General features: G+C 41.3%; 1 protein-coding gene across 4 annotated transcripts in view; it reads right to left on the reverse strand.

Annotated features, from left to right (window-relative positions):
• Window positions 1-19,114, reverse strand: part of ltbp3 (latent transforming growth factor beta binding protein 3) — a 54,939-nt gene that overhangs the window by 19,900 nt on the left and 15,925 nt on the right. For all 4 annotated transcript variants that reach the window (XM_061750815.1, XM_061750813.1, XM_061750812.1 and 1 more), the window contains exons 2-7: window positions 7,419-7,697; window positions 5,511-5,674; window positions 5,315-5,420; window positions 3,245-3,331; window positions 512-628; window positions 276-431 (exon numbers count right to left, since the gene is read on the reverse strand). In XM_061750815.1, the coding sequence (XP_061606799.1) occupies window positions 276-431; window positions 512-628; window positions 3,245-3,331; window positions 5,315-5,420; window positions 5,511-5,674; window positions 7,419-7,697 (909 nt within the window). The remainder of the gene's footprint in view (window positions 1-275; window positions 432-511; window positions 629-3,244; window positions 3,332-5,314; window positions 5,421-5,510; window positions 5,675-7,418; window positions 7,698-19,114) is intronic.

Genomic DNA, 19,114 nt, shown 5'->3' on the forward strand with positions numbered 1-19,114 from the left:
AATGCAATAAATGTATGTTTATTAGTATGCAGATGTAGCACCGCATTGAGAGGATCCCTCAGTATTTTTAATATCTTGACTTATTCAGATAAATCACAACATGATGCAACGCAATAAACATTAAATATTTTTTATTTATTTTTAAAATACCTAAGTATATAAACAAGTAAAGAATTGATAATAAATTGTGACACCAACATTGCAATAACGTATAAAAATATTAATATGGCATTTACGAGCCATGAGCAGTGTCTTTGCCTCACTGGTGTCCTCACCTGTGCCCACCTGCGGACAGCGTTCACAGTTGCGCCCCCAGGCTTTGCCCACCGTGCAGCAGCACATGTCCTTGGCATGTTGGGTGGGCAGTGCATGCTCACAACCCCTGACGTTCGACACCATCAGGAAGCACTGAGCCAACTCGGCTGGTGACTCTGACGGAAGACAGAACAACTTTGTCTGGATGAGGACTGAAGGACTGATGTTGGAATGTTTTAGCGCTGTATCAACTCACCAACACATTGATTCATTTCCAGGACAAAACCGGCCTTGCAGGAACATTTGAAGCTCCCGAGAGTGTTCAAACAATCTCCATTCTGACAGATACCCCGCATGGAGCACTCGTTGATATCTTCAGAGCCGGGCATCATGGGAGCAAAAAAATGGAAATGTTATTTGTATACACCATAGAATCTGATCTCTTGTTACAGGCAAGAGAGAAGAGAATATCAGAAAGTACAGTTGCAATGAGTACAGTGTGTATAACCACACTTCAGGTCAAACTCATTTGTTCAGAAAAAAAGGGCTCCAGACTTCCCCTAAATGGTTACGTTTTGCCCCTAAAATTTTTGAAGATGTACATTTTTCACCTACTCGTGCATGTGCGACCAGTAAATTTGTCGATTTAAAAAATATATTATTAAATATTTGTTGCTGACAAACTTCTACTCCACACTTCAGCCCAGTTGTTGGTGATAATCCACAAATAAATTAATTTGTAAATAGACATTAACTACAAAAGAAGGAAAACCAACACCAAAGAAGAAGAAGCCAGGCTAATGTACATAAACAATCGTAAGAACAGAGCTTGCTTTCTCTCCAGTAAACCTAGTGTGTCAGAGGAGCTAAATCCTAATGAGTCTGACTCGGCTTGTAAGGAAACAGTCTTGGCGAAAAAAAACGCAGGAAATCCTGTTTTCGGGAAGAGTGGCTGCACAAGTTCACCTGGCTGAGGTATTTCAGGGAGACAAATGAATTGAAAATGTTGCTATCAGTAGCCAAAACAAGCGGGGAGCACAAAATTTGATGATAATACTGGCACTGGTGGCCTAAACATTAACTTTATATTTTTAGCATTTCAAGGATTCAAGGAATTTGGCATAGCAACACACATTTACACGATAAGCACGAAATACGATACCCAAGGTCCCAGATTAGTCCAATAAGACCAGAGACTTGTGAAAAAAAATTGAATACAAGAATAAGATAAAATAAGAATAGATGAAGAAGATAAAAAATGTATCTACAGATGTGGGTATGTGCAAAGATGCAAACGCAGCAAAGATGTGGAGGCAACAGAAATACAAATGCAATAGGCTAGAATTGCACGTGATATTTACATGGCCATTTGAACTTGAAAAAGAATAAAGAATTCATCGTGCAGGGGGGAATAGGCGTGGGGAGGCTGATGTCGGGGTTACAGAGCACTGTTCAATAGTCTAATACTGTAGCTTCCGGAAAGAAGCTGTTCCTCAGCCTGGTGGTCCTGTTTGGACGAGAGGACGGGAAAAAGGGTATGCAGGGTGGGTTGAGTCTTTGATGATGCAGGGAGCCCTCTTTCAGCACCGGCTGGTGAAGATGTCTGTAGTGCCTTCCTCTCTGCAGCCGAGCAGCTGCTGAGCCACATGCTGGTGCTGAGGACACTCTCCGCCACACATCTGTGGAAGCTCCCCAGTCGGCCACATCGCAGCTTCCAGAGGAAGAGGAGGCATTGGTGTGCCTTCTTGAGCAGACACGAAGTGTTTCGGCTCCAGGTGAGGTCCTCGGAAAGGTGGACTCCAATATTAATTGTAGCTGGAGGCCACTTCCACTGCAGCTCCTCTGATATTTCAGCTGTATATCTTGTTTATTATGTTTATGTTGTGTCAAAACTTGCACAATAAAACGTGACTTAAAAAAAAACTGTAGTTTCTGCATTTATTGTTATCAGTAATAAAGTGAAAATGAAAGGAATTGTAAATATTTACTTTGTATGTCGATTTACAGTATGCACCCCTAAAATTTTAAGTTAGGAGCTACTGTCCTCCTACTGTTTTCCCAACAGAATTTTGGTGGTAGAAATACTGTATGTTCCAAGGTTAAACTATTGTCGTCATGAAAAGAAAAAATTTAAAAGAGAAAAACATTATTTAAGAAAGTTGAAAACAACTCGTTAGTGTGAAACAATAAAAACTGTCTAAACTTTGTTAAATAACAAACGTGAAATGTGAAAGTAAGTTGCATCATTGTGCATCTCCATCCATCCATCCATTTTCTGAGCCGCTTATCCACACAAGGGTCGCGGGAGTGCTGGAGCCTATCCCAGCTATCTTCGGGCAGGAGGCGGGGTACACCATAAACTGGATTGAGCCAATCGCAGGGCACATATAAACAAACAACCATTCGCACTCACATTCACACCTACGGGGAATTTAGAGTCCTCAATTAACCTACCATGCATGTTTTTGGGATGTGGGAGGAAACCAGAGTGCCCGGAGAAAACCCACACAGGCACGGGGAGAACATGCAAACTCCACACAAGCGGGGGCGGGATTTCAACCCCCCGGTCCTCAGAACTGTGAGGCAGACGCTCTCGGCAGTCGTCCACCGTGCCGCCCATTGTGCATCTCATTTATTTTAATTCCTAACTGTCATACAACTGTAAAACGAAGGAAAGCACTAAAGCATTAAAAAAAAAAACATATACGGTGACGCTGGAGTCTGTAACTTCTTGTAACAAACAAGCCACAAAAAGAACAAGGTAGGAATTGATTTTTTGATTCTCAAGCTACGCTGAGGTCTTGTGCGTGACGTCAATAAAACCCCCTTAGAGGCGTATTTTTCTGAATTATATGACGTCAGGGGCATTTAACAATAGAGGTTCCACTTACAGAAATTATGAAAAGATGAAAAGGAGATAAATAAGCCTGCAATGGAGCTGTCAGCAATGACTCGTGCATAAATATCAGCCAGTTTCAGTCAGTGTTACCTTGACAGTGTGTGCTGTTGAGTCTTTTATAGCCTTGGGGGCAGGCTGAGCCGTAATCTTCTACAATTGTCTGCTTGACAGAGGCATCTGAGGACACACCAAAGTACATATGGATAAACATAGCATCAAGAGACCTTTCAAGAATAAACCTTTAACTGACTCATTAACGCCTCTCAGTTTAGTCTTTGCATAAAAGAGTGAATAAAAGCATATCGCTTTGCACCAAGAAAGCAATTAAGTCAATCTCCCAAAATAATCAAATTACCCCAATAACATCTTCCTAGTTTTACTTTAAATGGTAAAGAACATATAACAAAAATATTTTTTTTTTCTTTTTTTTTTTTAAAAAGCCTCATTTTACCACCAGGATGTATTTTTGGCACCGTGTTTTTACGACGACTGAGAAATTGCCTGTTTGTCAAAGCCAGTGAAAGATTTCTGGCCACATTTTACAGCTAAACAAACTACTTTGTTTCTCTTCTGCTTCTCTGATAGCTTTTATGAGCCCTTCCTCTAAGTAAATCCAGTCTCACAATACAATGAACAGATCTTTAAATGTGGCTTAAAAGTTTAACAATGCATTAGTCTCGTTTGGAATGAATTTCTAACCCAGCTGAGTTTTTATGCAAAAAAAAAGGCAGTAAAAAGATAAGTAGCAGTTTTAGAGACCTGTGGGTGGACTGAACTGTAATATTTTGAATGTAAACTGGGGGGGGAACAAGATCAAAGCTTACGCTGTGAATAAGAGTGTAAAAATAAAAGAGAAAAATATTATTATAGATTGAACACAGCATACAGGACTCCGGGCTGTAGTCTAAATTCTAACCAGACGTACAGTATCGGGTTTTGTCAAAGGCTGTATTGTGTGACTCAGTGCCGAAAGCTGGAATAATAGTTGAGTGGAAAGAATGTGAAGCCAAGATTTTCTTGAAATTCAACCTTGGACGATGTGATGACAGTCCTGCACTGGGCAGGCCCATGGGAACATTGGGATGTAGAAGAGCCTTATTTTCCACATTCTCCTCCTCTGTCTCACTGTCTGCGTGTGTGATTCCCATAATTGAATCTGCTTTCTCCTCCCTAACTTGCATGTACAGAGGTATCAAATCCATATTTCAAAGTTGGAAGGTGCAACTCGTGGGGGATGCCTGGCATTTTTGGGCTGGATAAACAATAATTTGTTCCCAGGAACACACAAGATGCAGATACAGTGAGACTAAGGATTACTAAAGGCGATGGATTATATATACACACCTTTTTGCACTCACAGTGAATATGGCCAACAACACACAACCATCCTATCGATTTTGAAATGTACCTAAACCATTATTTGCCACACTTTTATTAAAACTTATAAATGTAAATTCACATCATCTATTTAACAATTATTTTGAGCTTACTAAACACATCCAATAGAACAGTTTTGATTTGGCTACTTTATTAAACTGCAGTGCATGAGAAGGGAAAACTAGTAATAAACACATTGTCAAAGGCATACTTTGTGTACAGAGCCCATGAGAGAGTGCACCTAATGCTGTTGCCAGTGAGTGTAATTCCCACTGTGCTTACTTTAATAAGTGCATGTTATGGAAAATTTACTTTTTATGGAGTGCCTACCAACTCATCAAGTGTGAAATTAAACAACCAATTATATCTTTAATTATCTGCTTATTTCTGAAAATGTCTGTGAGCATGCATTTCCGCTGGCTGATTCACAAAATAACCAATCCCACACTCCACCAATGACTTGGCAGCTAGACTGGATGGAGCTCCAGAGCGAAAGTACCATTTTGAAACGGTGGCCAAAGAACTATCCTATCAAAGCAAAAGGTAAACAGAGTGGCAGTTTTACCAGCTTAACTTCTGATAATAATTGTATCATAATATTCTGTTAAGATGTCATCATGGCCGGGGGGGTATTTGTGTTTGGTGATTCGTCCATGCGGCACAAAAATGTTTCATTGTCTTTGGCACTTGCTTGTTATTCACGCTCAGTGTTCGGCTTCAAATGCTTGAGGCTTTTTAAAAACATTTTAGAAACATGAATGAAATGCGTTTTGAGAGGCTTACATGGCAGTTTAGGGCACGGGTAACACTTGTTTTGTCCCCATGAGTTGCCCACGCTGCCACAGCAGTCCTCCTGGTTGGTCAGAACAGGCAGTGGGGTGCTGTTGCACTAAGGAATGAAACAAACCATGAGAAACGTTATCTCTTGAGGTGCGCAAGACCATGGTCTCTACCTATGTAGTCATGTGACTTAACTCACGGCTTGTTTGGGCGTGGTCTCCTGAAAGCAACGCCCCTTGGGTTTGTGTCGCGTGGGCGGGGGCCGCAGTCCCATCTTCTGGGGAGGTTTGCTGACTGCTTGCTCAAGAGGTTGAATGACCACAGACGTGTCTGGTGTGTGGTGAACACGCACGTTTATCTGCACTGAAAACAGAGGAAGGACATTAATCGACTCCCGATTATCAGTCACTGGCCACTTCATTTGATACATCGGCTCTATGTATGATATTTTTGTGGTTATTTTAGATAATTGATACTGTCAGAGCTAGTTTTAACTACAGTAACAGCCCAGTTTGGATACCCACAGTTAGCAAGAGCCTTCCTGATGTGTGTTTGCTCTTTCTGTCTTCTATTGTTGGAGGTAGGGCTCTACTCTGCTCTGTCCTCGAATGTCGTGATAACCCCTATGGGTATCCTGACTGGGCCTTTGTCAAACCCGCTGAGAAAGAAGGCCTACTACACCCAACATTGACGATAATAAGGCGAAATGTGGTGGTCCCTTACATGGCTGGTTTGTCAGAGAAATTCTGAAGCATTTCCTCCAAACATAAAATATTGATGCATTTCAAACCTGACAACATCCCCCTCAGACAAAAGCTGGTTCACCCGAAGGTCAAAATGCAAACCAAACTCAGCAATGTTGTTTATGCAGTGCAGTGTAGTGAGGAGTTTATTGGAGAGACCAAGCCACCCTTACACAAACGTATGGCACAACTGTCATGGGTGTGTCATTCCGTTTTTTGTCTTCCCCCTGTTTCACACACACCTGCTCCTGTGAGCATCTTCACCACCTGTGCCTCGTTCACCCTAATTACCCCTTGTATTTAACCTCGTGTCTCATTCCCTCTCGTCGCCAGTTCGTTGTACCTTGTCGTCGCATTCCAGCATTCCTTGTTTCCACGTCACAGACTCACAGTAAAACTTGACCCTATTCTGATTATCGAACTCGCCTCTTTGCCTCATGTTTTTGGATACTGTTGCCTTTCTTGGATTGCCTGCCTGTGTACCGACCTATGCCCGTATATTAAACCTCTCTTTTTGGTAACTGTCCATTTGTTTTGGAGTCATGCATTTTTGGGTCCTATCCTCTGTTCCGTTCATGACAACAACATAGCAGAGTAGATTCTTTGAGTCCAGAGTCATCAGTTCATTTGCATCTAAAAATAAAGGGGGCATTCCTTTGAGGACAATAATCTCCAAAATCTTGATAGGGAGGACGGCTGGTTTAAAAAGAGGTGTAAAAATAAGACTTTTATGTCAAATGAGAAAGGCCCTCTCGAAACTGAAAAGGTGGTTTACGCCATCACCTAGCATCTGCTTATAACGATGTCCTGACATCTCTTCTCCAAAGAAAGTGGCCACTAACGAGCTGGTTGCTTACCGGGCATGTAAGCAACGGGTTGGAATGCAGGATGGGCATTAACCAGCAACCCTATTGTAACCACCCGCTGCTGACACACCAATCAGGGACATAAATAAGGAGACACCACATAAATTAGAGCCGAAGAAGCTTTTGGATTAAAGGTGAAACGTCTTCAACAAACAAGAGACCAGTTGCCTCAATTCAACCTTTGCGGATTACCATTACTTGGATGACTGAGAATCTACACAGACAGATGTGCCAAGTATTCAAAATTTGTATTTTATATACTGTAATTGATAGTTATTTTTGTCATTTTTACTTTTTATATAAACTACATTTCAGACTGTAATTTTACTTAAGGACAGAAGTTGAATCAGAAGGCTACTTCTACTTTTACCAGAATTTTACACAGAGTATCTGTACTTCTAATTATTGTAAGTACAGAGCGTGACTACTTTTTCCACCTCTACCAACAAAAGCATTTGTTTCGCTCAAAATGTTGTACTGACGTGAGAAAACTGGTACCTTCAGAGGAGTGGTGCCCCGGCTGTGCGAACGGTATGGAGAAAACAGAGTGCGACTGAGTCAACTGGGTGCGTCCCATGCCCGCTTGCTCCACCAGCTTCTGGCTGTCGGGCTTTAAGGACATGGGATAGACGGGCTGCTTGTTGCCTCGTGCCGCCTGAACTCGCTGAGTGAGCCGCAGAGGAAACTGGCACAGTCGGCCCGTGAAGCCCGGCTGGCATAGGCAGTGTTTCCTGGAGCTGCACACGCCTCCATTCATGCACGTGAGGGGACACACAACTGTGAAAACACATAAAGAGAACACAATATTACATACAGTATATCAACACTATAAGGTGTGACTTCATCAGATCAGAAGGAGTACAGTACGTAAGGCCTTCTTTGCTGGCCTTACATATATATGGAGGACGCAAAGTTATGGATTAAAATATTCCGGCGTGGTCCTGGAAATCCGACATATTATTTTTTTATTTGACAAGACAGAGCTCTAGAGTGCGACTAATTTGCCCCATATGCGCCCTAACTTCTGAATGGTGCTGCTAAAAAAAAGAGAAAGAGAGAGCGGGTCCACCTGTACACCCAGCCATTTGAGGAAGAAATGTGACTTGAAAGCAGACACATAAAAACCATCTGGTCTCTTAACCAATCAGAGATAGTGAAGGGCGGGATGGGACCCCCCCTCTGATTGGCTGTGTATTTATATTTTTATTTATCTAAGATGTTTTATTTACTGTACTACATTACAATGTCAAAATATTCATCCATCCATTTTCTGAGCCGCTTCTCCTCACTAGGGTCGCGGGCGTGCTGGAGCCTATCCCAGCTGTCATCGGGCAGGAGGCGGGGTACACCCTGGACTGGTTGCCAGCCAATCGCAGGGCACATAGAAACAAACAACCATCCGCACTCACATTCACACCTACGGGCAATTTAGAGTCTCCAATTAATGCATGTTTTTTTTGGGATGTGGGAGGAAACCGGAGTGCCCGCAGAAAACCCACGCAGGCACGGGGAGAACATGCAAAATCCACACAGGCGGGGCCGGGGATTTGTGAGGCTGACGCTCTAACCAGTGGTCCAGCGTGCCGCCTGTCAAAATATTCTTTGAGTTAATTGTTCTTAAAAAGGATGTACTTGTATTATGCTCTAATATTTCCAAAATCAGTGGCATAAACATCAACAATACTGTCATTTGTCTTGATAGTTTTTGTGAAAATATATCATCCTAAAAAATTTAAATTAAAAAACTAAACACATATCATATATTGAGAGCGAGAGAGAGCAATGGATAACAAAAATATTGTGCAGTATAAAAAATAGAGTAACAGCTGTAATACAAATCTGCAATATAGCGGGACAGCAAAGCAAGAACCGTGATATACTGTAGGATTACTGTATCTGTATTCCATGATGATAAATTGCAGGGACTCATTGTTCCAGGGCTGGGACTCTTTGTTTCCAGACATGTGCATCCTGGTCTCAGATAGTTTCAAGTGTAAACTGATCTATGAGTACCTAAAAGTTCATAAATGAGTGAAAATAACTTAACAAAAAATGTCATAATTTTCTAGCAGGTCTCTCCAGCCAATCAGAAGCAGACTCTTGGCAGGGGAACCAGGTGATGTAATTAATGTGTTTAACAGCCTTAATGTGGGAAACTATCCCAATCTACAGCATGTATGACAAAGAGAGGTCCATTCCTTGGCCATTTTGTACCTTTATCCTGTTGTTTGGGGGCCTCTGTAGGAAAAGGAGAAACAGGGTAGAGCCTCTGGCAGTTTCAGTTTCATATCTACTCACCACTACACGTGTACTAACTAGTGTTTTCTTTTTACTGGTAACAAATTGCATTTAAACAACAAAAAGACAAAGAGGAAAGCATCCACATGGAAACATTTAGGGGCGCACTGCCAACAAGTCTGGACTTTGGCGTAATTACGGGCCTGGATCACTTTAAACACAGCAGGGACATCCTCACAACGAGAAAGACAAAAGGCAACAAATCTGAAAGGCTCTCAATGAAACAGTGAGCTGGCATTGTGAGGAAACTTAATATTACTCCAAAATTATTATACTAAATACAGAGCAGTGATCGAGTTGTGAAATGAATTTACACTTATTTATGCAACTGAATAAAGTACTAGGTTTTTATTAGTGACAAGGTGTTTCAATGCATTTTTACAGTAATATTGAACAGGATACTACCATTTCGTATTGGCATTGTATGGTATCACAAAATGAATGAACAAATCAAGATTGAAAATACCACTACTGTTAATTTGGCACCCGCTGTCATATTGTGTATCTGTCTGTCAATTCCACACGAGGAAAATACTTGTAATTGGCCTGTCCATTCACACACAAAAATAATATAAACATGTATTTGTACATTTACATAAAACATAATCCTAACATAATTTAAACATCCATTCGTGTCAATTCACACTCACATACACACACATTGAAACAGCTCTCAAGTGACCACCCAAACGTGTGGCACGATGAGGAGCTTGCTTGATATAATTATTTTCAGTTGTGAAGTTTCATAATAAATCCCAAAGGTTTATAACATTGATGTTGGAAGAGAAAGTGTTATTCAAAACAAGCAAATTAGACACCATGAGAGAATACTGCAATGTTCCTGTTATGTAGGCTATCAAATGTTTTCAAATAAAAATGCAACGGCACTAGATGTTTGACAGGCAGCCTTGCTAACGCAAGGTGACAATACGTAACCTCCATGCAGGCAGTGACATGCAGCATGAATGAGCTAGGGAATGGCAGGAAGTTGGTGAGCAACACATACACTTAAGAGTCATCTTTACCAGACATCCTCTGACATAAGAGCTCCACAATCGGGTTGCAGCTACACTTTTCATCTGAGTTGGGAACTGGGAAAGACGTGGGGGAGGAAGATTACGAAAACAGACATAGACGTGCAAGCCAAAGACCCTCTCTTTTTCCCAAATGTTACACAATGTCACATGATCCCACACAAAGCCACAGAGACTGGACTCAGGAAAAGTGGAGCCTGAGGCCCAGTCTGACTGATAAAAAGACCAGAACAGAGTGAGGGTTCTGAGGTAGCACAGTCAGCATCAATGCCACATTAATGAAACTCAACGGGGGGGAATGGAGAGGTTATCGAGCAGTTCACGGTTGTATGATTCCTGGGGGTAGGACCTTCAAGGAAATGGGACTATTTCCATTTTCTACTGCTTATCCTATTCAGGGTCACGGATGAGCTGGAGCCTACCTCAGCTGACTTTGGGGCAAGAGGTGAGCTACACCCACCCAGACAACAAATCACAGCTATGGACAATTTAGAGTCTTCAATGAACGTATCATGCATGCTTTCGGAATGTGGGAGGAAGCTGAACTATCAGGAGAAAAGTCACATTGACGTCCCAGAAGAAAAGAAAAATCCCCCCAAAAAAAATTTGTTTAGAAGCTGTAAATGATTCTATTTTAAATAATTACAGCTTGTGTTATTGTGTATATGTTTTTCGGGGTGTAGAACTGCTCAGAATCCTACTAAGAGCTTATAGGATATAAAAAGTCTACACACCCCTGTTCAAATGCCAGTTTTTGTGGGGTAGAAATATGAGCCCAAGATATATCGTTTCATTTTTTGTCTACCATTAAAGTAACCAACAACCCGTACAACTCTATTGAAAAAAAAAAAAAAGAACCATAACAAAATCTCCCAATAGCTAAAATGTGTTGGAATGTCATGAATCCAAAGTGAAACTTTTTGTCCATAATTTTAAAATGTATGTTTGGCACTAAGACAACTCTGTTCATCACCAAAAGAAAAGCATACCCACAACGAAGCAGGGTGGTGGCGGCATCACCATTTGGGAATGTTTTTTTTACAGCTGGAAGAGAGGCCTCAATCAAGTTGCAAGTTCCAGTCAGTGTTGGCACAAAACCTTCAGGTTTCTGATAGAAAGACTACAAGAACAACTGGAATCTATTTGGGGTTAATAAGTTTAATCACTTTAAATGGCCTCATCCCTGTTATAAGAGTTTATACACACTTGTACATTCACCATACTTAAGAATTCAAAATATTAAATGAAAACTTGAGTTCTGGTGGTTATGAGTCACATCAATGGTGGAAAAGCTTTTGAAATGATTTTAATCTCGTATTTACACATTTACACATTTGAACAGGGGTGTGTAGACTTTTTATATCCACTTTATTTTGGTTAGTAGACTATTAGAACTAATATTAGACTATTAGAAGAAATAAGGTGGCACGGTGGACGACTGGTTAGAGCGTCTGCCTCACAGTTCTGAGGACCGGGGTTCAATCCTGGCCTCGCCTCTGTGGAGTTTGCATGTTCTCCCTGTGCCTGCGTGGGTTTTCTCCGGGCACTCCGGTTTCCTCCCACATCCCAAAACCATGCATCCTCCCATGCTCATTAACTCATCAGTTTACTTCTTTTAGTGTGGGAGACAGGCGTCCTGTGCATGTACCACGCCTTTGTCTTTATGGATCCAACACATTCCTGAGAAGGGGTGTAATTAAAAATCAAATATTCCTTTGAGCTATGTGATGGTGGATTGTATGAACTCGAGGAGGCGGGACGAGGGCTGTCTGGATGGCGTGATCGGGACAATACAGCAATTATTTCCTTTTCCACACAACCTTGACAATGGAAACAGATTACAAAATTGCGGTTGCATCTCGCCCTTCTCCACCTTCGTACGTCCATGTCGTTGGTGTACATGTGGTTTCAGTTAAGCCATTAAAAGTATTGTCACGCTCTGGCAGAGAGGAAATGTAGAATTTTCACTGACCTCACAGAAGAGGTTTTTCTCATGTTTTAGGATATATATAAGGGAAAGACTCTTTTTGAATGTTACATCAGAAAAGGGAATGGCTCCACAGCAGGATATGGTGGAGAGATAAAGAGTCATTGGAAAAATGACGTATCGAGCATGTGGTGGAGTGAGGGAATAGAATAAGGAGAGATGTAAGAAAGAAAATAATGTGATTTCTAGAGCTTGTGATGACCTGTCTCTTCTATTTAAAAAAAAAGCACATTCACATTCCACAGACATAAAACAGAAACCAAATATGTCCATGGAAATGAATTTAAGAATTTGTATATAAAAAAAAGAATGCAAATGGATGGGGAGTGTTCACTGCTGGAAGAAAGGAAGGGTTGACTGGAAAAAGACAGAAGGAAAGAATGAGAAAAATAAATGGAAGAAAGAGTGTGGAAAATGAAGTAAATGGTGCGTGAGTAAAAAAGAAATAAAAGAAAGAACAGATATAGAGGACGGTAGGAAATGCAGAAAAATAAAGGAGATGAACACTAAAAGAAGAAATAAAGGACAGAGCGTGCAGGGGAAGGGACAAGAGAGAAGACAGAGAAGACAAAGAAAGTGATAGAGCAAGAATGCAAAGACAGAATGGACTATTGAAAAAGAGGGTGGGAGTAAAAGACAGGGACCGAAGAACAAAAAAATGAAGGGATCAAGGAGACAAATGGAGGAAGGGAAGAAAGGTAGAGCGAGAAAGAGGATAGAGGCAGGGTGGGAGGAAAGGAAGAGAGAAAGGGAAAGAGAGAAAAATAGTCCAGAAGTATTAAAAAAGGAGTCAGTAACGAACAATGAAAACAGAAAGAAAGAAAGGTAGAAAGAGAGGTTTGCCCTGAGAGTGCCCTGTGATGCGACTACCCACTCGATGGTGTCCGTAGATGACGCAGCATCATAACGCAAAGCTCCACCCTCCCCAACAGCGTCGCTCCAGCCACAGCCGCACCCTTCCCACACAAAAACAACAAATTACACACCACAAAAACCGAGAGTAAAAAAAAACTTGCCCATACAGCAGACTGCAGCAAACAGATGGACAAACACAAGTGCACACACATGCAAAGACCTGATGTGTCCTCTGGACACCGACTGTGCCACAAACAACCATTAACCACGCCCACAATCAAAGGAATCAGACTGTAAAATAATCATGACGCCAGTTGAGTCACTTTCTCTGTGATTCACGGGCCTTTCTGAACCAACCAACCCACACAGAGATTAAATATAGACACTCTTTCTCTTTCTGGGGCTACATGGCACACTTTTTGCTCATGGCAGCACACACACACACATGCACATTTTGTCTCTGAGTTAGTTGTGCATGTTTCCACTGGTGTCATTTTCGTATTGTTGGCCTGTAACGCCGACGCACTGCACACATGCTGACTAAAACACACAGCAGTATTTACAGTAAAGCATCACACAGTAAATCCAACGTTAAGAATCATTTCCTAATACAGTGGAGGAAATAATTATTTGATCCCTCATTGATTTTGTAAATTTACCCATTGACAAATATATGAACGGTCTATAATTTTAATGGTAGGTGTATTTTAATAGCAAGAGACAGAATATCAAAAAGAAAACCTAGAAAATCATATACAGTATGTCTCATACAAAACAGAAACATTCAATTTTATATCTATTAAACTAATATTCATGTTTACTACTGGCATTAGTTTGTACTGTACTGTTAGTGTTTCCAATACTGTGGTTACCTTGATTACAGTAGTGACATAATAGAGTCAAATTATTAGACATAAATAATATGTGGCAGTGCAGTTGTAGAACACTCCAAACTACTACCACAATAATGAAATAATAATGAATAATGAAAACTCAAATGTCTTCAGTCTACAACAAAAACAAAGGGATTGACCTTGCCATTCCAATACTTTTGGAGGGGACTGTAAAACAAAATATTAAAATTATTTTTCAATTCATTGAGGGAAATAAGTATTTGACCCCCTATCAAAACATTACTGAGTACTTGGTGGAGAACCCCTTGTTGGCAAGTACAGAGGTCAGACGTTTCTTGTAGTTGATCACCAGGTTTGCACACATCTCGGGAGGAATTCTGGACCACTACTCTTCGCAGATCCACTCCAAATCCTGAATGTTCTGGGGCTGTGCCTTGGCACCTCGAAGCTTCACCTCCTTCCAGCGATTTTCTATGGGCTTTAGGTCTGGAGAGGCCACTCCATGACCTAAATGTGCTTCATCTTAGCCACTCTTTCATTGCAGTAGCTGTGTGCTTTGGGACATTGTTGTGCTGGGTAGCCCCATCCATGACCCATTTTAAATTTCCTGACTGAGAGAAGGAGGTTGTCACCTAAGCTTTCACGGTACAAGGCTCCATCCATCTTTCCCTCGATGCCGTGAAGTTAACCTGTCCTCTTTGCAGAGAAACACCCCCAAAGCATAATGCTTCCACCTTCATGCTTGACGGTGGGGATGATGTTCCTTGGGGTCATACTCTGAAATCTTCTTCCTCCAAACACGGGGAGTCAAATTGATAAATTCGAGTCGATGGGCGTGGTCTTGTCTGGTCCTCCGTCGTCTGGGACACGCCTTCTGGGTATTTAACCTCTGACTCGCGCCTCTTCTAGCTCTCGCTTTCATGTCTAACCTCTTTCGTGTCTGGCTCTCGTTTCTTCCTCGGCGCGGCTCGACCAGCATGCTGCCGCCCCTCTCCCCCTTCCTTTTTCTTTTGTCCTCCGGCGTCACCACCTGCGCGAACGCCCACCTCAACTTAGCCGGCAGCATTTTCAATCGACAAAACTGGTCATACAGTTTCAATAGTTTTTTTTCCTAGCCATGATCAGTCGGCGGAGGCTCAGCAAGCAACTACCTGCATCCCGTACCGGTCACGCACACAGCGGGGAACAAGATCTACCACAAGATCAACCGGCAGGAAAGGTACGAGTGCACCCCGAGGGGACAGCAATTTTTCTTCTTCCGCCTCTTTTGTTTTTGTTTTATTTTTCTCCACATTTTTCTACAACTAAATCTGCTTCGTTTTCCTAAAGAGATGTCAGGGAGAAAGACAATTCCCACCAACCAGCTGACCTACGGTTGTGAGTACCACACAATAAGTGTTGCTAGGATGTACAATATTAGTGCGTAATAATTTCTGAGAAATTACGAGCTTCACACAAAATCCCAACTTTGCCCTCTCTCTCTATGAATTCATTAAATGCTCACGTTTTCAACTTTACTCCAGCAACACGGTGTTCTATTTCCCTTTTCGTGCGCCTATTTTTCTTTCTTTCACCATTATTCGTGTTTCTTTGTTGTAGTCAGACCCCTCTTTGTGTTTCCCAATAGAGCCCTCGTAGATTTAATTAAATATTCTACAAAATTCCACTCTTTGTCGTGTTTTGTGTGTTTTGAGATTAATAAGGAGACCTCTGTCATCTAGGACTCATACTTCATAAAATGTAGCAACCTTTAGACTATGAGACTGATAAAAAGGTTTCTCGTCGCTTTCCCTAACTTTGATACATATAAAAAGTGACGTGGTGCCCTATATGAGACAAAATAGCTTGATTTATAATGTTAAGTGTCAAATCACGCTAAACTGGAAGCAACGCTGCTTCGACGAATTTATTTCTTAAATAAATTACGTTTTATCCAAACGCCAATATACACTACACCATGAAGGAGAGTTTGGTGTCTGATTGATTGATTCTGTGGACAGGTGTCTTTATATAAGCAATAAGTTGAGACAGGTGCCGTTCATATAGCTAACGAGTTAATATTAGGAGTACTTTCTCAAAGTCTGCGGGGTTCAGCAACTAGTTTTCATGAGTGGGCGACGGTGGGCCACTGCAATTAAAAATTTGAATCGCTGGTGCACATCAGTGCAACATTACAGATGTAACAGCCAATCAAGCTTTCACACACAAAAAATAAGTTTTAGATTTTAAGAGACCAAGGTGCCATGACCACCAAAACGTACAGTATACCCACTATATACTGTATATTTTGTTTTACAAAAATACTTACCAGTAACTATATTTATAACTTCATATGCACTTGTGGCTAAAAAGCGAAATGTAGAGTCTCTGTCACTGAAATGAACAGGTTCACTCAATGATCAGTGATTGATCTTTGCCAACAGCCTCTCGAAATATATACACTCACTTATTCTCGCACATTTAAATAAAATAAAAAAATAAATACAGTCTAATATAGAATCTCAAAACACAATATATCGGATTATAGTTTCTCTTTTGCAGCGCGTTGATCGATAAATGGTACTCAATCGTTTGGTGTGCGGTGAAGAGTTTTTTTGTGATGATCCACTTAGTTGCTTTCAGCCATGGTGCTCGGTGTGCAGGTCTTATGGTTGCGGGTGGGCCAGCTGACTGCCCGAGAGGCAGGGTACACCCTACACTGGTCGCCGGCCAATTGCATGGCGCATACAGTATAGACAAACAAGCATTCACGGCACATTCACATTCACATTTATAAAAAAAAAAAAAAAAATGGTGTCTTTAATGAAACTAACATGCACGTTTTTGGAATGTGGGAGGAGGACAGAGAACCTGGAAGAAAAAAAAACGCAACCACAGGGAGAACATGCAAACTCCATACAGTAGAGTGTGAAAATTTTTTATTTTTGATGCTAAAATATAATTATTATCCAGGAATTTTATAAATGCACTGTTTAACAAAGCAAACCTGGAAAAAAAAGTAAATCACAACATTATCATTTATCTTTATTAGGATGTCAAATGTTTTACTTGCATTCCTGAACACAAATATGTGTTTTAGTGGTTGAATGTTATGACAGCACGGTAGGCTAGTGGTTACATACAAACCTGGGAAAACATGACCCTGATACAACTTGTCTAAACTGTTATGGTCAAAGTGTGACAGTAGAAAACAGCTGTCTATTTTTGTACACACAACACGCACACATACACACAGTGCACAATGCACTGCGGCTGTCCCTTCGGAGGAAATAGCTTGGCAAATAACCCCTGGATGAATGAAATAGAACAGATATAGCATTAATGAGCTTTAAAAGTGCTCAACGGGGGATTGACTGTTTCTGTTTGCAGTCTTAATGCTAGGCTAAGCTAACGGTCTTTATTGGAAAGCAATGCAACTGCTCCTATCTATCCTCTCATAACACCCGAAGCATCTGTCCAGAGGCGTCAAACTATCACTTTTACGTGGGAAAAAACTGTTATCATCTTATCCTTCTACAGTATTTAATTGGTTTACAGCCACTTGCTGCTGCTCTCTGTACTCAGTCTGTTTTATCGCTGAATGGCTTTGCTGGAAGTGGTTACACCCTTTTCCACACACACTTACACAAATTACATACTTTTCGATGACTGGGTGCATATAAGCAGAAAGACAAAACTATATTGTTCAAGGGGACTATACCCATTAGTTTCTTCATCAATCTATCCATTTATACATTTTCTCCAATTAACTTAACATGCATGTTTTTGGAATTGTGGGACAAAATCTACACTGGGAGAATCTGAAACTCCACACAGAAGGACCGGAGAAGAGATTCAAACCCGAGACATCTGCAATGGATTATTGCATTTCCATTCATTTCAAAGGGCAAAGATGATTTGAGACACAGTGTGAGTGTTTTGAGTGACAAGCGTGGTCGTGGACCAAAATGAACATGTATCTCAAGGCACCATTGTAGATCATGATCATTCATTTTACAATCTGCTCAAAGGCATGAAACCAATCAGCCTGCCTCTTGGAGTAGGTCAGACTGGTATGGCTGAGTCAGACATTGGCAGTAAATGACATAATCACTACCTTTTAAATACACTAAATTGTGTGCACATCCCCGCTTCCACCACAGGCCTCTCTGGGATCCATCAGCTACCAGAAACTTTGGGTGACCTCAGCTTACGTTATCCAAACACTCAGCCTTTTCCAGAGTGGACCACTGTCACCAGCAGCACTTAGCAGGCACAAACATACACAAATTACTGTAGTTTGCCATTGAACTGCATCATACTGAGAGGTGTTTCGAACATATTGGTTACCTGTACCTGTTACTCTGTAATAATCCATATTTAAATGTGCTCTTCATATGTTATAGAAACATGGTTTTCATAGCACTCAGTTGGGATAAATTCCAGCAGTCAGGATTATGCCTGACACTTTGAGGGATGTCATTGACTGACAGACAGGCAATGCTGGGAAGTACTTTCTGTATTTTACTTAAGTATTTATTTTTCTGACAACTTCTTACTTTTAGCCTAATCATTTCAAAACAGATACCGGTATTTTAACTGTTCTTTACACTACTACTTAAGTACAGAGTGTAAGTCAAACAGGTAATGCTGATCATGCTCTGCAGAGATGCTAATCAATAGGATAACAGTCAGTAATGGTGAGTGTGTCAGCTTTAAGGTTTCTGAATGCAGCACAGTCCAAGACCATGGGGGTAGCTCTGGCAAAAGCCGTGTTATTCTGTTTACCCTGGGTAATCGCTACAGCTACAGGGTCCCGCACGATGGCGGCAGTCCCAGGCACTCGCATACCTACAAGCGGCTTTAAATAACTGCTCCCATTCACCCCCTGGCTGGGCAAATGGGAGGAGAGTGTTAAAGATGGTAAAGAAGGCTGTTTGTTTGAGATGCAGGTCGGTAAACAGCATTTGAACACCAAGCACACTCGGGCGCACACGCTCGTACAAACATGCACACTGTTCCCTTGTGACATTCCCAAAAAACAACCCTAATTGCTGCTTTGTTTTCCAAACATTATTTTACTGCAGTGCTCCATACCTCATGCAACTTACTGGCTGTTTTCAGTTTCTTTTTGCAGAAGGTGATGTCAAGTAGGGATTTGATTTTAAAACGACTCACAGTGGTGGT

This window comes from Phyllopteryx taeniolatus, chromosome 17 (assembly GCF_024500385.1).
Source record: "Phyllopteryx taeniolatus isolate TA_2022b chromosome 17, UOR_Ptae_1.2, whole genome shotgun sequence".
NCBI lineage: Eukaryota > Metazoa > Chordata > Actinopteri > Syngnathiformes > Syngnathidae > Phyllopteryx > Phyllopteryx taeniolatus.